The sequence below is a fragment of the Vombatus ursinus genome, unplaced genomic scaffold (assembly GCF_900497805.2).
Source record: "Vombatus ursinus unplaced genomic scaffold, bare-nosed wombat genome assembly UNPS02014794.1, whole genome shotgun sequence".
Classification (NCBI taxonomy): domain Eukaryota; kingdom Metazoa; phylum Chordata; class Mammalia; order Diprotodontia; family Vombatidae; genus Vombatus; species Vombatus ursinus.
The window spans coordinates 28,506,744-28,528,961 of record NW_020954572.1 but is presented as its reverse complement, the minus strand read 5'-3'; the positions used below and the strand labels follow the sequence as shown (position 1 = coordinate 28,528,961).

The window sequence follows — 22,218 nt, the reverse complement described above, 5'->3', positions numbered from 1 at the left end:
CCCCCTTCCTGATCTTTTTCCTTATTTTTAACTTTCCAGCTCAGTTATATTCTGGATATCAAAACTGGTACACTGTGAAAACCAAACTTTTAACTTAGTATTCCTGACCTGTATTGTATATGAATTTAACTGGAACCAAATTGTGGGGAGAAAACTGAGAGTGGCTTTTCTAGCTACAAAAAAATGTGTAAGGGTTCAACTTTTTGCTATTTACTTCAAAAAAAGAAAAAGGGACAATGTGATTCCCTTAGCTAACGGCTGATGACACAGCTTGAAAAGGAAGGAGGGCAAAGCACTCAGCTCTTCTGGAGAGATATAATTTCAAATACAGGAAGTGACCTCAATTCTCAGGAACCTTGTAACTAATTACAACATAGAACAGGAATAGCCCTAAGGTGTTGCTTTAACATTATTATGAAAAAAAAAAATTTGAAAAATGGGTTCTGGGTGCCAAATGACTAAAGATTTTAAAGACAAACCAGGGAATATACAATATTCTGTGGTTATTTAGCTACAACAGAAATATATGAAGCCTTTGAATTTAAAGCAATCACAAACACTGGAAAATAACAATTTTTCATAGCCACAACTACAACATTAATAAAGGGAAATCACAGAATTACTTTCATATAATTTTAACATCTTATGTTAAAAACAAAAAGGTTACATGAGGAAGGAGAATGAAGTCCTTGCCAAAAATAAAGATTTTGGAAATTCATGAATTTCATTTATCCAAGCTCTCTGCACCCCTCACCCTCTTTTTCCAAATTAGAAGTCAAAAATCCAAGTCATGCTAATGAATCCTGCTTAAACAAAATCTACGAAAAACACAAAACAATACTCTCCCCTCCCAAAAAAAATGATTCATGGTTACACAATTCAGTTACATTATAGTTTAAATTTCTTCTCATGAAACAGTTATTTTGTAGTAAAAGTCTATTTTAACACAGGAGTTGGTCTACTTCCCACTACAGGTTCTAAGCATACTTCAGTGCTTAATTACTAAAGTGCTATAGCTCACTAATTTAAGATTATACTTTAGATTACTATCTAGGATTTAATATGAATGATATGTATACATGAGACATCAAAAAAGAATATGTTTAAATTTTTAAATCTTCATTACAAAATTATATTTATTATACATAATTTGGGCTGGTTAGAGCCTGATGGACATAAGTATTTACTCTACTATGCTCAATATCAGCAAGAAAATGGTAGAAAGTTCACCAACTCCCATTTGAATTGTCAAGAGAACCAGAAGTTGAAATTCCAATAAGAAACCATAGGGATGAGAAGCAAAGCTCCCAAAGGCAAATAAAAATTCTCCATAAAAGAACAGAGCCTCTGTTATCAAGCTCAATACAACTGGTCAGTTCATGGGCATTCCCAGCACTGAAGAGTACATGGTTGGAAATGCCTGTCATAAATACATGTTTAAGAGAGCCAATAGCCCTTCCACCCTTCAATGAATGCAGTGTCAGCACCATCTCCCAGTGATCCTAAGATTTCAAGGAAACAAAAATATACCCCTGTGAGAAAAAGTCTACTTTACAAAAATCAGACTCCAATGAAGTAACTGCCCATAAACAGAACAATAATCTTTTCTGAAAATTTGTCCTCCTTTCCCAAGGGAAGATATTATTTTTCTCTAAATCTTACTTCAATAAACATGCTCAAACTTGATTTTATATTAATAACCACTACTCTTTGAAGAGCTAAAAGAGTCATAAAATTCTGAATATTTTCAATATCTGTGGTAGGCAGATCAACAGAGTCAGAAGGTTAAAAAAAAAAAACCCTAGCTTTTTCATTCTTAATGCACTAGCTTTTCATTGACTGGATCACACCATATGCTGATATCGATCATAATTTGTATGTACTTTCAGTTGTTTTAACAGTAGTGGTAATGGGTTGCTAGTGAACCATGGACCTATAAGGACCTAGGTTCATTGTTCCTACTGCCCAAGTTCTTCTATGTATCTTTTTTCTATACTCCAATCTCCCGGCACAGGTCAAGAATCTTCTTTACCTCTGCCAGTAACACCAGATGAAGACCAGAAAGCAATTTAAGGATTATATAATTGTAGGAAAGAGGCAGAATAACTTAAAAGAACAGGCAACATTTGAAGAGGAGGAGAGTTAGACTTGATATAAGGAAAAACTTTCTAAGAATCAATACTACCTCAAAGTGAAATGGGCTGCCTGGAAAGTTGGTGAGTCCTCCAGCTCATCATCAACTGAATGGCCATCTGTCAGGGATGTTACAAATGGGATTCTTCCTCAAAAGTAGGACTTGGTGGCCTCTGAGATCCCATCCTCTTCATATTCTGTGACCTATTTGACCTTGGGCAAGTCATTGAATGTCTCTGAGCTTGTAAATGGAGGGAGATTGACTAAATTATCTCTAAGGTCTCTTCTACCCTCTAAATCTCATAACACTATCTGGCTCAAATAGGAATCAAATTTAAGGCCATGGCCTTATTAGTTCCAACAAGGGAACCAAACTCTATCAGGTCATAAAATGTAGAGATACTGTTTTGGAGGGAGGGAAAAAAAAAAGATGATATCAATTGAGTTGGTTTAAAGATTAAACACTGAATCAAATAATTAAGAAAATCTTTTAACAAATTGTGTCATACAGATTGTGGTGATCCATGATATACTACAGCATATCTGGAAAATACTGCCTAAACAACAAATTTTAATAGAAAAGATTCTTCTACCCTAATGCTAGGTACGGGCTGAATAAATGGCTCTGACAAAGGAAAAAGTTATACCTTCAGTAGGGCTCTTTTGACTTTTAAGTAAAACTAAGCAACTTACATTTGAAAGTCACCAAACTCACTCACAGGAGTCTTCAAAGGACAAAGATTTTCATTTGGATTTCTCCATTTTAAGTTACATACTAAGCTTTAAAAGTAATGCTTTGTATTAAGTGAAGAGGTTTCTTTCACCAACCATTTTCACTTGTCAGAAATCTATATTACATTTCTTACATCTATGTTACCCACTTTATATTGTATAAAAGCTATTGTAAAACTTGTTTTCCAGGTTAAATCCTAGAGTCTCTAATTAAGTTATCACACTGCATACCTTAAAGTTGTTTTCCTTTGGTTTTCTCCTCATGATGATGTTAAAAGTCTCATACACATCTTCCCCTCCATTCTGGATAGTATTGGTCATATCTTGCTGATACTGGTTTGGATCAAGAAATACTCTATAGGTTCTTGAATCTCCTCTTAGTCTAGGTTTGGGTTCAGGTCCTACACACATTGAAAAATAAACCAAATTAAACAAGATATGTTTAAAAGGGGCCTAAAAAGCATTTACTACCTAAAATAATAAAATAATTTAAATTTAAAAAAATTTACTACCTAAAATAATAAAGTAACTATAAAAGGCTAATCACCACAAACACAATTCCTATCAACTTGTCTTCCTCTCTCCCCTATTTTTCCAATTCTTCTACTCCCTTAATTGTGGAGATTCTAATTCTAGCCACATATTCAATTCTTCTTTTCCACTGCCCTTCTATGATGCAGGCCAACTCTATCACTGAGTTCTCAGCAGCCTAACCAACATAAAATCATAATTGGGAGGTAAAAGTATGTTCAAAGTAGAGTTCTCTACACTTTGTATTAGCTTTTATCATCTAGCATTAAATGCAGCACAGTATACAATGTATGATAACTAACGATCATATATACATATACATACATATATATACATATTCATACGATGTATGATGTTATATCATCATATATGTAATATAAATACAACATGATGGCTATTATAGTTTAGAAACAGCATGGCATGATGTAAAGAGTGACCAGTCAATGGAGTCAGGAAGACCTGGATTTGATCTAGCCTCTAACATACTGCCATATGGACAAAGCACTCTAAAAGTATCTGCAGAAGTAGTGGGAGTTTCTACTCCAAAAATCCCCTTTATTAATGAAACCACAGGTCTTGACAAAATGATAAATACTGACATTTATACAGCAAAATATTTTAGATATATTATCTCAGATAATCCTCAACAACACTAAAGGTTAAGTACAGCCCTAGCTTAAGGTAAGTGGACCATTCTGCAGACCTCCCCCTCCCCTGAGGCCTCCACATGACCCCAACCCCTCCATGGTTCTACAGCCCCCCACAGCTGGAGCTGCTTCAGTGCCTAGCCCCACCCCCACACAGCCCGAGCAGCTTCAGTGTCTGGTGGCCCCTAACCCCAGCCAGAACAACTTCAGTACCTAAAGCAGAAGACCCCTGGCAGGGCTGCACCAGCCCTGCCACCTCCACCTACCAGAAGCTAAAGCCAGAGCCCAGGTCAGCACAAGGTCCTGCCACCCACAGGGAGTCGAATGTGCCATAATGTGAATTTACATAAAGCAAGAACTATCTGTACTACAGGTATTATTATCCCCATTTTACAGATAAAGAAATTGAGGCTGAGAGAGGTTAAATGACCTGCCCACAACTAACAAATGTCATAGATAGGATAAGGTCTTTCAAACTCTATTCATTATGCTTTGTTATCTGAGTGGCAAAAGTCACCATTGCTTACCACAGTCAACAGCTCAAAGGAAGGTATGACTGCATGGTCAGCAGCTGCAACAGGAATTCTGATTGGGACAGGTGGCTGGAGAGTACACAAGTTCTCTTGGAATCAATTGTAAAATAATAGGGAACTCATGCTACAGTCTAAAGCAGTGGTGTCCATCTCAAACAGAAATGGATCCCTGTGGGTCATATACTGACTTAGAAAACCACAAACCAACATTACCTATGTTCTGTTACATGTATGTGTGTATACACACTACACGCACACATATGTTTTTTTAAATTTTGTTAAACATTTCCCAATTACATTTTAATCTGCTTCAGGTCGCACTCCAGAGTTTTGCAGGTTATAAGTTTGACACCTCTGGGAAGTATCTCAGTGAGTATACTATGGAGCCAATTAGTGGATGGACAAATTAGACAAATATATGATGGAGCAAAAGCAATCTGAAAAATTTTAAGAGACTTTAAGATCAAAATTATTCCTGTTATATAGTTAAAAAGACAAGGGAATTTTTTCTATGCAAAAATCTTCACCCAAAAACAAGAGTATGTCATCATACCATCTTCAATGACACGTCCTCTGTCATCTAGCATGCCCTGTATTTCACAGCCTCTGACATACACCAGGCCAGTTTGCTCAACAAAAGGTCGCCTCCGGTCAAACTTGGTGCCATAAGGTTTCGTGGGTCGTACCGTAATTAAAAAACAAACATCATGCTTGCGCAAACCTGATTAAAACAAGACATTTTCAAATTATTCAGTTAGCATGTAATTTTTTTACTATTATCTTTTGTCTAATCGTGGACTACTCTTATTCCTTGGTATGATAGTAAAAACATTAAATGCTAGATGTCACTAATAAGTTAACCACTGTACTAAAGAGTACCTTCTATAATAAACATGACTACAGTTGATGACTTTCATGTGACCCTTCCCACCTTTTACCTGCAATAAACATGTAAATTTTTCTTAATACAAATGAGGAAATTTTGCACCATAACCTAATTTCTAAGTTAACATGATAGATTATGTATGTCACAGCTGCAAAAACTGGATCTTTGTCACATTCCAACTATCAGTTCATGTTCCACATTTAGAATTTTGCTATGTGGCCAAAAATATGGTTGGTGTGCAAAATGACTAAATAACATTTAGAAATTCTGTCAGTTAAAGATAACCCATCAGTATCACTTCAAAGAAAAAATATTTTTATTGATGTGACTTGTCTCAAAGACCAACTAAAGTATAATTCACCAGACACAAACTCTTGATAACATTATCTATACCAAGCACATGGAAGAGGATATGGGGTTTCAGCTCATGAATGTTAAAATTTGAAAACACAGAACAAAATAAGGTGCTTATACTAAAGTCTAAAGCTTCTCAATGATTATACTATAAAATGTGCCTAACTAGTTTCTCCAGTTTTATTAAAGGGACACTATTAAGACAGGGAACCTAAAATTAGACTACACAGTATGTAATGTCAGACCATCTGCCAGCACCCCTTTCCTGATTTGTTCTCATGAGCCAGCTTCGCACTAATGAAAATGTACATTTCATCACCTTGCTTGCTCAAAAACTTGAAAGCGAAGTTTCAACTAGCTCAACCAAAACAGCAAACTGGGATTGTGGTGAACAGCATCTCACAACAGCGGTCTGGGATGTGAAAACAAGACCACCCTAAATTAAAGTATTGTTTTGGAAGCACGTCAAATGTAGATAAAGCTAAAAGTACAAAATCCATTCCAGAAAACTGACTTCATTGTTGTTCACTTCCTTTATAGCAAAGCAAAAGGAATTAGTGGGTAAAAGGGCCTGAATTCTGGATCCTGCTCTGCTCCTAACTTGTAGTGTGACTGTCCACATCATAGTATCATAGACAGAGCCTTAAGACTAGAAGGAACATGATGGGTTCCACCTGTCACAGAAGTCCTTAGTAGAGCATCCATCAATTAACCAACCAACATTTACTAAGTGCCTACTATGAGCCAAGCACTGCGCTTGGAACTACAGATACAAAGGCAAAAAATGAAATAATTTAACAGATACAACCTCTGAGTCCAAGAGCAAAAACCTGTAAGACCACTCCTGTTTTGGAAGAGTTCTAACTCTTCATAAAATTTGTCCTTATGTTAAGACAAAATCAACTACTCTTTGAATTTCAACTTATTTAATGATCCGAGTTTTTCCTTCTGGAATTTCACCCTGTCCACTGTTTTCTCCATCTAAAAAGTGGAGGTTTTGACATCTACTTCCTATCCTTTTCAAAAGAATTTTTTAAAGACCTTGTTTTAAAAATCTTCCAACCCTATGCCTTTATTGCATGCACATGTACACACACACACACACATACACGTCATTATAAGCTATATACTTGTGAATTGGGGGAGGGGAGAATACATACATACACACACCCATGCACACACCCATTTTCATGATTTCCTACTGATAAAACAAAGTACAAAACTAGCTGATGATGTGCTGTGAAGCATACAGACTCTTTAAGTATTCTATGCTGGACCGACTTGATAATACAATCTGATACAAAAAATCATTACACTCTCCCCTCCTTTAAAAAAATAATCTAAAGTACTTCATTGGAGTGATCTCATCAATGTGGATATTCCAACTCCAAAAGAATAGATTCTAACTCATCCTAACATCACTCTACTTAACATTTGTGCATGTCTTACCATAAATCTCCCACATCAGGTTATCACACCAGCTAGCAATCTCCCTCTAGGCCTGTGAACACTACGTGGCCATTTGTCAGACATCTCCATGCTATGCTGTCTGGGCTTCAGACCCTACCTCCATCTGGAGCTGACAGTCCCAAACCCTATGATCCTGGGCTCTGAATGGTGGGCTCTAAGCTTAACCTGCCTGGTCTCAGGACCATCAAGTCACTTCTTGGCCATCTCTGTGCCATGCTACCACTCATATACCACAACCCCATTCTAGCTGAGAATATTCAAAACAACACTGCTGTTTCTAATAATGACATGTCAATCAAGTGCCCTATGATTCTAATCACCAGCCACTCTGACTTCCCCGTTACCACTTTTCCTACATGTTGTCTTCCCCATTGGAATGTTATTAAGTTCTCTACACAGAGAGGTTGTCTTGCTTACTTGTATTTTCATCCCCAGAACTTTGCACAGTTCCCAGGACATTGTAAGGACTTAATAAATGCCTTCATTGACCCATTTATGTGCCAGTAGAGTATAAAGATTGTCTGTTACTCCTTGTTCTCACTACACGATCAGTCAATTTTCTTGTTTGAGCACATATCTCTTTGATGATTTATATGTATTTTGTACCATTTTGTACCATTTCCCACAAATCATACCCTGGTGCCAATATCAGTGACATAAGCCAGAGTCTAACTTACAAGTCTGACCATAGGTGTAAATAACTCTTTAATCAACGCTTTTTGGTTTAGACTATATATTTTTCTTTTTATCCTTTAAAAAAATAACTATGATAAATTGCACCTGCTGTACGAGAGCCAGCCCAATTGGTCTCCCAGTGGTGAATAATCTGGCCACAGAAACTCGTGAAACAACATACAAAACAGATCTTTATCATGTGTGACCTCTGGTCTGTTTCTGCCGAGATAGCAGCAGACTAGTAGAAAAAAGAAGAAAGGGTACTAAGCATTAGAGGCTTTAGACTTTCTACAGACACCAATTATATTGTCATTTACTCACAGAATCTCAGAGCTGTAAGGAACCCTAGAGGCCCTCTAGTCCAACCCAGATCTGAACAAGCCATATTTCTCTCCAATATCCTAAGTGTTTACCTTGCTTTTGTTTTGAAGATTACTAGTGAAGGGAAATCAACTACTTTCTAAGGAAGGATATTCTTTTTTTTTGGAGGGGGGGGACTTTTGGATAGTCTTAATTGTTAGGAAGTTTTTTCTTTTACCTAGCAGAAGTCAGCCTGTCCACCAAATGCACCACTATTCCTATTTCTGCCCAAAAAAACCAAATCTAATCTTTTTTTTCTACATAATAGTGTTTCAGATAAATATTAGATGACAGCTATCGTGTTCCCCTCCAATTCAGATGGCAGGCCTGGACCTAGGTCCTCAAAGCAAGGCCTAGCAGCACTCCAACGTGGGCCTCAGGCACAAGACTGGGACCTGAGGTCAAGACTTAGTACCACAATAACCTCTGACATAAATAAGTGATCATGGGCAAATTACTTAATCTTGCTGAGCCTCAGTTTCTTCATGTGTTGTCTCTATTTCACAGGGTTGTTGTGAGGATCAAATGAGATAAAATAAATAAGGAACTTTGAAAACTTTGAACCTTTGTTTCCAATTTCTAAGCAGTTCTTTATCCATGATCAAATCCTTCCCTCTAATATATTATGACTCTATTGTCTTTGGTGTAGAATCTTGAAAAAGGCTTTTTGAAGGTCTAAATAAACTATAACTACTGATTTCCCCTTTTCTATATGTTTATTTACTACATCAAAGAATTCTAGTAGGTTAGTCATTATTAATACTTTTATTCCTTCCCCCACATTCACCAATTGGTAATGTTCAATTAACTATTCAATGATCCTGTGTTTCATTATAAATTCCAGAATTCTTCTCCAAATAAAAAGGCAACTCAATAATACATAGTTTTAGGACCTATTTTCAGACCCTTTCCCTAGATCGGAGTTGCTATGGTAACAATATGTCAGCCCTCTGGGATAACGATTATTTGTAAGGCCACATTTTCACCAACTGTTCCACAACAAGAGGCAGAATAGCCATGTGAAAAAAGTGATGGATTTGGAATCAGAGGACTTTAGTGCAAATCCAAAGCTTGGCCACTTGCCAAGTGGAAGTTTCACTTCCTGAAACTTAGGATTCTCCTCTGTAAAATGAAGGAGTTGGAGGAGATGACCATGAAGATCCTTTATAGCTATAAATCCATGATCTACTATTAATTTTTTCCTTGAGTTCCTTCAAGACTCTTAGGCCTTTGTTAACTGGTCCCTCATACTATTGTCATCAAGGGATTAGCAACTTTTTTTCAAAAGTCTTTTGCCAAACTTCCTAATACATCATTTTTACAACTTCCTCTCCCTTCCTTTAAATTTCGACATTATAGTCAGAAATTTCAACAAAGTAACATCTTCCACTCTTGAATCCTTTGCCCCTTTGTTTTTTAGATGACTCCCACATTGGATCAGCACCACTAATCACCTTCTTCAGTCTTGCTTAATGAATCCAAGCTGACTAAGTCAACTACCATGCTATTCATCGAGGTCCTCATAGCTGGATGGCCATGTTTTATACATCTCTGATTATTTGTTGATCACATTTTGCAGAGAGGAATAATATAAACCTTTTCTCTCAACCCCTTAACTTTAATTCTACCTCCCCTCTCTCATCTCAGAAGATGACTATTTTACCAAGACCAATGAGAACTATATGATTTTCCTCATCTCCAATTCCCCTACAACACAAAATTTCTCCATGTGTCCAATCTCCCCCTTTTCTCTAGACTTAGGGAATAAAATGGTCTTGCCCCTGACCAGGGCTCACCCGTTTATTTGTGCCCTAGATGCCCTCTTTCAAGACGATGCCCAATACCCTCTTTCTCATCTTCAATCTCTCCTCAGCTGGCCCCTCTTCCTCCACTTAAAAAAACAAAATACTTTGCTTTTCTCAACTGCTTTAAGCTATTATCCTTTATCTCCCCTCCTCTTCCCTACTAGATTTCTGGAATGGTACTCTCCATTTGTTTTCACCTCCCTATTACCCACTAATGATTCAACCTAATGTTATCTGGCTTCTATACCCATTGATCCAACAAAACTGCTCTCTGAGGTCACCAATATCCACTTAATTGTTAAAAGTCAATGGCTTTTTCTTGGTTTTCCTCTTCCTATCCAGCTTCCTTCACAATGATCTCTTCTATTGGCTTCTGTGACACTGCTCTCTCCGTCTTTTTCCTGCCTGTTCAATGCTCTCCTTCTTTCCTCTAGTTTATCTTCCTCATCCCACAACATAATACTGTAACACATTAATTCCTGGGCTATTTCCTAAAGGGGATGTTTATAATTATCTACACATACAGTGCAAAAACAATTTACAAGTCCAAATAAATCCCAGGTATAATTTGCAGGTCCAAAATACGTTATAAGGTCTGATCCTAGGTGTTTTAGGATAACATTAAACAGAGACAATTAAAACCCTGAAAACAAGTGTTCTTTATCTAGGAAAGAACAGGTATTTTCAACATTACGTTTGATAAAAGTATTTCACCCTTCCTCTGATACACATAATACCCTCCTTAGTAAAAAAAAAAAAAGTTGCCTTACCACCCAAAAGGTAGAAGTCAACTTTAGTGTCTGAAAAACAAGGTTACCTTGCCATTCATCTTTGATTTGGTCTCTGACATTCAAATTGATGGTAACATCTGCACGCACTCGGGTTGGCCAATTTTCACCAATGTTGGGTTTGGCAACTTCAACTACAGTGAAAGCCACAATGGGCTGAGCCATACGAGCCCAACCACCAAACACCACACCTCCATACTCCGACTGCCTGAAAACCAAAAATTGAAATGATTAATTATACCAGCAACAGTTATACAGAAGTTAACTTTTCCTGAATTACTATAGCAGTAAAACAAATAAATTATATGATCAGCTACTACTTAAGACTGGTATAGTCTTACTCCTGAGTAGAAAACATTTCACAAAATTTTTCATTTCAAAAATTTTCCAAGTATCTAAGTATTCTTAGTATCTAAATTCTAAGTATCTTAGTATCAAAATTCTAAGTATCTTCCACTTTGCCATTCCTTCATTATAATGATAAGCTTCAAAAGGAAATGTTTAAGAAAAAGGAGAGAAAGCAATATGGGGAAAAAGACCCTTCTATGTAAAAAAGGGTATTCGTAGAGTTGAGTCATAAAGTTAAGAAAGGAAATAAATCAATAAGACAACATGTGCAAATTTCCCCTTTATTTAATGCTACATAAATTTCTATTTAAGAGATGTTGTTAGGGACTTAAAAAACATTTTAAATGAGTACCAACAATACTCAGAACCAAAGAACTGTGTAACAAGGTAATAACTCTTTTCCATTGCTTCTATTCCTTATTGAAGATGGAACTTGTAACATGAAATTTGCAGAAACTCTTCCTTCAACAGGAAAAGCATGACCAACAATGACATGCTCAAGGACATAGAAAATCTGTGCCCTTAGTATAAGTTTCCAGTGTCATCATCAAACAGTGATGGTGATCTTTTAAAACTGCAAATCCGTAACACCAAGGAGAGGAAGGGGGGGAGTCCTGAGGGATGGAAAATTATCTCTGGGATCCAATAACAACACTGGTGTCTGAGACAATTTCTTAAAGACTAGTTTATAAAGTGCTTAAATCCTGGTGGAACCAGTTCCACATTTCCACTCATAAAATGTGATGTTAAAAATAGAAATCTCTTATAATCCAGGCCATCCTCCCTTGCTGGCTGAGCAGTCTCAAAACATGGTCTTTACGAGTGCCAGATTTAAATACATTTTCCTGAGTTTCCATCTCTAACATTCATGAATGTGAAAGGAGACTGGCATCTTTAAAATTTCATCATTTTTATAGCAGTGTACTGGCCAACCAGAATCAACAGGTTAAAATTCTATCTTACAAATGTGAATGAATTCTCATCAGAAATGTTATTTTCTTTCCCCTCATAGTGGCTGTTTCAAAATAATATCTAAAACTCTCCTTGATTAACAGAACTCAAGACTGCTGGATTTAAGTAGAAAGTAACTGAATCACTGATGAATTGCAATTTAAATTCAAGGTCTGAAATATGCCTATGGCTAGACTCTAATCAGGACCTAGCAGCTCAGTGTAGACATAAACTTGGGGCAGTTGCTCTACAGAGGCCCAATATCCCTCGACCCAGACTCATATAATGGACAATAATTGCAACAGCAAAACTGTGGGCAGCAACAGATCAGCCAGTGGGTATACAAATTTCCAACTGCCAGCCACATCCCTGCCTACTGACTCAACTGATTATTAAGTCAAAAATACTTTCCTTTAAATGCTATGCTTTATGGTCTCACCCAGAACAACTTTTCACACAATAATTAATGGAAAATATAGGGCTATGTAGAAATAATAATAAGAGAAAAAAAACAGAATATAATCATAAATAACATCTATATTGTTATCATTAGAAAATAATGGAAGTTACCTGAATCAGTTTATAAGCTAACAAATTAAAGTTCCCTGTACAGAATGCTCTAGTACATACAAGGTATAAAACATAACGAAGCTATTTCCATGAGAACTTGTGGACTCTGATATGTGGTGATAGGAACGTCAATCATATTTAGGGAACAGAACAGAAACTGTCTTATTCAGGGGACATAATGGTGACAAGTAAATAACTTTATTTACAAATTCCTTGGGAACAAATCTTTCTTTTTATGAAGTCAGCAACATTTAAATAAAAATAAAATCTTGATAAATAATACAAAGCCAAGAATTTTGTGTTAGCCATAGAAAAAAAGACTTCTGACTTTGCTAACCTGCTGAAGGTTTAGCCCCAAGAGCTGCTGGCAACAGTAGAACATGTAAATGTCCCTTCACCACTGGAGTCACCTGCTTTACTTCCATCTCTTGACTAGTCTCTTCCTTTCAGATCTTTCCACAGCCTTCATTACCCCTTTGTACTCCAACTTTAATGGAACATGTAACCATAAAACGGCAAAACTTAATGCCTTCCCTTGGTCCTAAGACTTTCAGACATATGTCTTGCATTTTCAGGAACACTTGGCATTTTATTTAATGAATTTTTGCAACATAATTCAACCCTCCCACCTCCATCTGATACCTGATAACTAATTCCTATGCCTCCCATATCATTTTCAAATTTGGTTATGAAGTCAGTCATACAAGAAAACATAGCATTACAAAGTATCTTCTTGGTTTAAAAGAGATGTCAGTGTACTAACCAAGGCTTCATTCTGCTGACTCCATCCTCGATATCCTGTCTTATTTCATAAGTTGACTCTAACCGGAACAGATTGAAGTTTCTTAGCAAGTAGTCATGAAGAGTCAAAAACTGCAAATTTAGCTTGGGAAGAGCCAGACAACCTAAAAGGGAAGACATAAGGCATGGATATACCTTCTATTTTACTTCTTATAAAAATATCAATGATAACATAGAGCAACACCATGTTCATTTTTATGGGGGAAAAAAAAAGGTGGATCTGACTTAGCCCCTAGGAATTACATACAGAGCAAAAAAAGATTCTACATGTTAAAGGACAATTTACTGATACTGTGAGTTACAGCCACCAGAAAATGGTAACTGGTTTTCCATGACAATTAACTTTGGTGATTTTTTGGGACTGTACCTGTGATTTTATTGGTAGAGGGAACACTCAAAGAAGAAACTCCCTCTTTCTTTCCAATGCAGAGCCATCCCTGTTCCTCACCTTAGCAGTTATATCTGGCCGTTAGAAGTTAAGGGACATAAGGTCTGTATGTTTCAGGTTCTAAACCTAGGTCATCCTGATTCTGAGGCTGGTCCTTTATCTAGTATGCCTCACTGCCTCTCAGGAAAATGAGTATATTAGAAAAAAAAAATTCTACTTTCCCAGTGAGACTGACCTTTGAACATGGTTATAATCACTGAGAAATAGTTCCTGAGGACCAATAAAGATCTATGGCCAGTAGAAAATTAGATGAGTTGATTTGCTGCAGTAGACTCATCATACAGCTCTACAGGGACACAATTCCTTTCTTCTGAACAGTACTGTAACTTTAAAGTTCCCCATAAACTATTAACCCTCACCTGAGTTAAGGCAGAAAAGTCTTTAGAACACTGAATGCTAAATGGATTCTAGTTCTCATCTAGGTAGCTAACTTGGAAAAGAAGCAACAGCATAACCCATGAACACAAATTTTCCATAAATAAGACATTTCTAACTCTTAGATGCTCCCCAATTAATGTTACAATAGCTATTTCACACTTTTTCTGAAAGTAACACAGATCTATAAGAATACTATGAGTAATTCTAAGGCTCAAAACAAGCTGAAGCTAGCAATGGGAGCCACGTATAATAAAAGATTTAAAGTTTTCATTTAATTGACTTGTGTTGGCAACAAGAGGATGATGAAAAAAAAGGACTGTTCAAAATGGACAAGATGAAGAGTGTTGGTAGAAACGGGTTTTCAGCTATATCAGAGTTAAGGACAAAAACTAATGACTTTAAAGAAAAATAAACATTCCCAGAACTTGCAAATCCAAATGAGAGGTTCCCTTTTCAAAGAAATCACCTTCAGAGCTACATACTTGTTTTGCTACCACTGTTTAAAACACTGTTTAAATGCCTCTTTTGGAATTGCCTTCAGAGGCTACATCACACAGGATTCAAAGGCTATATAGAGAAAAAGGGGCCTTAGAAGTTATTTAGTCCTGATGCTGAGTGAAGTGAGCAGAACCAGGAGAACGTTGTACACAGCAGCAGCCATGCTGTACAATGACTAACTTTGATACTTAGACCTTCTCAGCAATGCAAGGATCTAAGACATCTCCAAAAGTCTCATGACGGAAAGTGCTATCCACATCCAAAGAAAGAACTATGGAGTTTGAATGCAGATCGAAGCATACTATTTGCTCTTTTTTTTTTCTTCTGTTTTGTTTTGTTTCTTCTTCTTGTGGTTCCTTCCATTGGTTCTAATTTTTCCTTACAACATGACTAATATGAAAATATGTTTAATAGGAATGTATATGTATAGCCTATATCAGATTGCATGCCCTCTCTGAGAGGGAGGCAGAGAGGGAGAGGGAGAAAAATTTAAAACTCAAAAGCTTGTGGAAATGACTGTTGATAAATCAAAATAAAATTAATTAATTTAAAAGAAGAAGTTATTTAGTCCTTACTATTAACTTTACAGATGAAGAAACAAGGCCCAGAAAAACAAAATGACTTGCATGATAATAATGATGATGATGATAATGACGGCTGATATTTATATAGCTCTTGTGCCAGGCATTGTGCTAAGCACTTTACAGATATTATCTCCTTTAATCTCCACAACCTTGTGAGGTGGGTGCTATTATTATTCCTGTTTCACAGATAAGGAAACTAAGGTTACGCAGATAAGTAGGAAAACAGAGATTTAACCCAAGTTTTGTGACTCTTAAGTCCAGTATTCTTTCAATTGTACCACATCCTCAGAAGTGGCAAATCTTCATTATTTGATAGTGAATTTAATTTTTGAAATACTCTAAATGATATAAGCTAAGTCTGATGAATGAGATGGCTGATCAAACTGGCTAATATCAGCTTGGATTAAAAACAAGGCTTATCTATAAAACAATATATTCTCTCGTGTGGCTTATAAATCAGAGTTCCAAAACCTATCTTGGACAATAAAAAAATAAATAAAACAGATTAAGTCTTCTCAGGATCACAGGTCTAGAAGCTAGAAGGGACCTCTGAAGCCATCCTATCTAACCATATCACTTTGTGGTTTAAGAAGCTGAAGCCCATGTTGGCTGTGATGTGCCCAAGGCCACATAGTTAGGAAGCAACAGAGGTGGTACTTCAAACCCAGATCCTCTGACTCCAGAGTCCATGCTAAGGTAATTATTATGAAGAATTAAATTCATATCAATATATAAGTTTGAGTAGCATTGTTAAAAGGCAAGTTAAATTAAATAAGTATCCTAGTCTCACTGGATAAAGTACTTTCTAGGTATCAAAGATAAACTTGAGAAGCAGAATAATTTTCTTGACTAATAAAATGTAACTATATTTATTCCCAAGTTCCATTTTTAAACCAAATTCCTCTACTTTTTCTTTGCACATACCTTCCCCAGAATAATACTCAGTTGGGACAATATTTTCATCCCAAATAATTTTCTCAGTTGGATACAAAGGCATCTGATTAAGCTGCTGAATTTGAGAAATTCGACGTTCATGACGGGATACCTATTTAAAAAAAGAGAAAGCGAGTATATTTGTCAATAGAATCAATCCATTAGAAATCAAAGAAGAAAGGCTTTCATGTCTGTAAGCCATTATGAAACCATGGAATATTCAATATTTCTTTTTTTTCATTTTGCAAATTCATATAATTTTTTTAATCAAAAAGTGAGGATGGATTTTGGAAGTAAATCTGTTTCATCAGTAAGTAGCTTTTCGGCATTTGAGATGAAGTTTAAGATTATCAAGGTTTTTTTCTTCTTAATGAGTAAGACGCTCATTCGGCTGGGAAAAAATTCGCATTTAAAAATCCATACCAAAGACTAAAATAAGTTTTTCAAAACAAGAATCCTTTATTTGAAATCTAATTATCTATTACTGAAATTATCTATACTGAAATCTATTTATCATTAAATGGCTTTATTAAAAACACTCTAGTCATAATAATTCTATTTTCTCTTATGGAATGGAATCTACTACTGACAGCAACAGTTGGTAACAACCTGACTTAATATGGCAGACTTTAAAATATCAGAAAATAGCCGAAGGAATTTTTAGAAAGCAGAGCCAAAAGAATGATTTGGAAATAGGAAGAGAATAAAGCAGGTTTGCTCCCCAAGATCACATTACCCCATCTGAGACAATATATCAATAGCAAAACATTTTCCATGCGTTTAATATACTTTTACTTCACAAAAAAAATTATACTAGGGATTTAAAAACCCTTCAGGGAACTCTACCCAGAGTAGCTTAAACACCTGCCACAAAGACTTAAACATTTGTCACTGAGATCTTAGACAGTTCTTTGGAACTAATTTAAAAATGAGCTTTGTCTTCTTAAAAAACTCAACATACTAGTTTTCCCTTGAAAAAAGAATTGTTAAGAACTACATTAAACTTGCTAGCTTGGAGCTGAATTTCTCCATAAAATCTTAGGTTGGAAAGAACTTTAGTGATCATCTGGTCCAATCTCTTACTCCACGAAGGACTGACTGTAATCTACATTCCTCACAGAGAGTCATCTAGCCTCTAACTGAATACTCCAAATTATAAAGAATCTGCTACCTCACAAAGCACCCAATTTCACTTTTGGACAACTCTAAATGTTGAGATGCTTATGCTTTTACTGACCTGATATTTTCTGTGTCCTTGTAGTGTAAATTCATTGGTCCTAGTTCTACCCCTCTGGAACCAAACTGAAAGTCTAATCCCTCTTCCATATAACAAAAAGCCCTCTAAATATTTTAAGACAGCTATCAAGTCACTCTCTGACTCTTTCTCTTTCTCCTTCTCTCTCCCATCATTCTCTTCTACAGATTAAATAACTCCAGTTCCTTCAAATATTCCTCACGACAAGGTTTTGAGAAACCTCAATACCCTAATCACCTCCCCCTGGACTCTTTGAACATGGTACCCAGAACCACGCTGATTCTGTTCAACATACATATATGACAGAGTCTACCTTCACTGAAGTTCTCTGCCCCAGTGCCTCCTTATGGGATGGAGGTGAGCCTGGGTTATTAACGTGCCAACAAAGATCTAAGTTCTTCCAGGTCCTATGTCCTACCAAGACAGAAAAGTTTAGAATTTGGGATCGTAGACAGACTATGACTGTCTATTTAAATATGGAAAGATTTACTGCCAAAAAATTTGGCACTTGGCAAGAGACTGTTTTGGCCAAAGTATCTATGAACACCTTTTCCTATGGTAGCCTACTACTGGTAGCCCCCATACCAATGAAGTCACAAACCTTCTGAAATAGCAAAGAATTCGGTTTAAAAGTTTATTAAAGTTTTAGACAGTCATTTTACAATGTGGACTCATTCTATACTTATAAAGACGAATGAGGTTTCATGTTACGGTCACATAAAGAATAGTAGTACCACTAACAGAAATAGGAAAGTTAGGAAGAAAGGCTGAATTTAAGGAAAGGTTCAATTTTATATAGATTGAGCTTGAAGTTAGTGGAAATATCTAGATGAAGATATCCAGAAGGCAGGAGAGAGGAAAAAACCAGGATGTTGTGACTTCTTTTAAGCCATAAACTTTTTTTTTAAAAGCATAGGGCTAGAGGCTTCTAGGTGACGCAGTGGATAGAGCACCAGCCCTGCAGTCAGGAGGACCTGAGTTCAAATCCCGTCTCAGACGCATAACATTTACTAGCTGTGTGAGTGTGGGCAAGTCACTTAACCCCATCGCCTAGCAAAAAAAATAAAAGCAAAAAATAAAGAAAAGCATATGGCTAGAGTGCTGTAACATGTCACTAAAAACTTCCTTCAGGGTTAACAATAATCCATTATTCAAAACACTTCAGGTACAGCTATAAACTCACTCAGCTGTGACATTAACCTGCCTATCATTAACCTCCATCTTGTCCACAAGAATATCAATTAGGACTTTGTCAAATACATTGATGAAATCCACACACTATTTCTACAGCATTAACCTAACCCACAAGTCTATTAACCCTATCAAAAAAAAAAAAAGGAAGCTTAATTAGGCCTAATTTATACTTAATAAAAATGAGGTACACTGGTAATACTCACTTCATTTTTAAATGTTCATAAGCTCTGCTTGCACATGCCATGTAGAAGCTTAAAAAGGTGATAGGGTAGATAATGAATGAATGAAAAACTTATTTATTGAGCATTTCCTAAGGGATAAGCACTGTGCCAAATTAACAATGCTGAAATTTCAAAAAGGTTATAAATTACTGGCCTAATATTTAGCTGATCTAATTATTGCTGATAATTTTATTAACTCAACATTTGCAAGAGGGAATAAAAGATAAAAGAAAAAAGAATCTGAGACTTTTCTTAAAATGTAATTTACCAGCAATTCCAGAAGAAATTCCTTGTCAAAGGTTGTATCTTCCTTTTCAGGCAAGGCTGGCAATAAGCAGAGATACGATGCCACTTGGTGGAGTGTGCTTGAACTGCAACACAGTAAAAATTACATGAGCATAAAAGTTGGTCTTAATTATGTATTATGCTTAAAATGTGAAGAATGCATATTGTCCAGATTATGACATGTTGCTAAATGGGTAGCACCTTCACTTAATCCATTAATTCATACATGTTAGACAGTTACTGAACGCAGACAGTAGTCTATTAGCAGAACTGAATTTGAGTAAAGGAAGGTTTGGATTGAAAAATACAAAAAGCTTTCAATGATCCCACATGGTTCCTTGCTGCAAGAGCCTAATATCCTCCTGGTGATGTTACAGGACTGTAAATCATGGAATAGCATCCTTTCTGAAGAATGAAAATTGCAAGTGGCCCAAAGGAGTATGACAAGTTGAATAGTAAGTATAAACAGGTTGTGGTGTATTGTTGAAAAGTGTTAAGGGTGGGCTTTGCCTCAAAAACCATTCTACATGGAAGCTTGGGTCATGGTAACAAGATCCCTTTTAAGGGATTAAGATCTAAGTCATGAACAAAGATAGCAATATCTAGATATGAAGCTGATGATAAAGGGCATTTAGCTGCCCAGCAAGGAGGACAGGGACTTTCCCATGCATGACAATAACCACGTAAAGAAAGCAAAGAACAACAGAGGTAGGACATACAGGTGCAATGATATCAAGTTCTACCAGTAGGGGGGGCTTTCAACAGGAAACGAGTAGAAATCAGGCTATAAGAGAACTACAGGCTGATCTCCAGAGCATTTTGCAAGAGCTACTCTGGAGTCAACAAATGTGTAAACATCTGTGGCTTCTCAATGTTACTTTATGAACTTGGATCTCTATGGGGCATGGTACAGAGACCACAACAAAAATGGATCCTAAAGTTAACAAATATAACCAATGTCTTGTGTGTAAGATGTAGCATAAAAGACACCACCAAGTCATGGATGTACAGAAAAGGGGATGGGCTGGTCATGTAGTGAGAACAAGGGAGAGTAAAGGAAAAGCCTGAGAATTTCAAAGGTAAATCCTCCATGGTATATTTGTGGACATGCATGAATAAGTCACATAGAATAAAAAAGCACAGATGATGAATGGGCTGTAATTTGCAGAGGTGATAAGATTATAATAGTCTTAATCCTGAAGAGGAAATATAAAAGTACAAAAGACATTTTGAGAGAAAAGGATTACTTAGGAACTGAGCAACACTCACCAATACCTATTTTCTTATCTGTTGAGGCAGGCAAGGAAGGTAGTGGAAGGAAGGAACATTGGCTCTAATGCAGTCAGGATACCTGGGTTCAAATCTCTCCTCTACTACTCACTACTTCTGTCATCTTGTGCAAGACCCTTAGCCTACCTTGAACTCAATTTCCTCATCAGTAAATCTACTATCCTAAGCCCACTCTCCTGGGGAGGGTTGTGAGGAGCAAATATAAATGTATTTGCAAATCGAACAGCATCAAATATGTTTAAAAAACAACTTTAGTGAATATTGGTGCTTTTCCTATCAATAAATATTGAACTTGAAAAAGAAAAGATATTCTTATTAATGTTTATTTCTAAATAATCATGGATTCAATAAGCAAATGTCTTACTATCTTAAATACCTACTATGTCTAACTCACATATGAATATCAAAACCACAAAATTCCTGCTCCGTTCATTTTAAATGGCCAATGACCAAAGCCAAATTTTCTCCAGAATTAATGACTAAAAGCAAGAATATGCTTACAAGTAGTTAATAACTGCCTGAAGATATTATATCATCATCTGTTCCAAGCATTTAAAATTCAGCATGTTATATCTCTGTCAACCTCAATGAGTATCTGTTGTACGTCTACAGTGTGCACAGCACTGTTTTCACAGAAACACAAATGACAGAAGGTCCAGCTTACTGTCCATGACCCCTATTCTGCAGACAGCTTAAGGCCTGGAAAATTCTGCCTTACATTTATAAGGCACAAAAAAATATAATAAAAAAATCTCCACAAAACTGGAAAAATGTGTGGTCTAACCTAAATGAAATAAAAATACAAAAGTGCTCAATCTTGGGACAAGAGAAGTAACTAACTGTAAAGGAGAAAGACTGATTCCAAATAAAAAAGCAAGAACTTAAAGTGATGAAGTATAATCATAAAAATGGCTTTGCACGTCCTAGGAGCTTAATAAATGTTTGCAAAATCAATGAAAATAAGAAACAAAGAACAATAAAATAAAATTAAAGCTCATAAATAACTATATTGCATAACAATACTATTTTCTTTCTTTGACTTACCTAAGAGGTCCAAAAAACTTTAACAAAGATTCACGAGTATCCACTGCTGCCACATTTGAAAGGGCAAAATCATACAATTCAGGGAAATGTGCAAAAGCAGCTCTCTAGAAAAACACCAACAGAAATCCCAATAATTTTCATATATTGATAACATCTTTTTCTCAAAAGTTCACCATTTTCACAATTGTTAAGTAAAAGAAATGCATAGTAAGAAAATTAAACTACAGACAGTACCAGTATCTTTATATAACCAAACAGTCCAATCCAGTTATTTATGAATGATAAGATGATGTGTCATATATAAATTTTATTATTACAAATATCATACATAAATTTTATCTTTTAAAAAATTGTTTCCTAAGATTCAGAAAGAAGAGGGAGTAGGGAAGCTTCATTTGAAAGAACAGCACTACTTTTTTCTTTAAACATCATTCATTCCCAACTACCTTAATCAGGGCCTAATTTTCCCTAGTAGTTGGGAACTACCTTAAAGTATTAGCAAGG

At 36.1% G+C, this 22,218-nt stretch overlaps 1 protein-coding gene across 1 annotated transcript in view; it reads right to left on the bottom strand.

The window, feature by feature from the left end:
- Nucleotides 1-22,218, bottom strand: part of AQR (aquarius intron-binding spliceosomal factor) — a 109,409-nt gene that overhangs the window by 50,100 nt on the left and 37,091 nt on the right. Inside the window, exons 13-19 of the mRNA XM_027870100.1 lie at nt 21,715-21,818; nt 19,364-19,466; nt 16,417-16,537; nt 13,547-13,688; nt 10,944-11,122; nt 5,130-5,297; nt 3,097-3,266 (exon numbers count right to left, since the gene is read on the bottom strand). Coding sequence (XP_027725901.1) covers nt 3,097-3,266; nt 5,130-5,297; nt 10,944-11,122; nt 13,547-13,688; nt 16,417-16,537; nt 19,364-19,466; nt 21,715-21,818 — 987 coding nt within the window. The remainder of the gene's footprint in view (nt 1-3,096; nt 3,267-5,129; nt 5,298-10,943; nt 11,123-13,546; nt 13,689-16,416; nt 16,538-19,363; nt 19,467-21,714; nt 21,819-22,218) is intronic.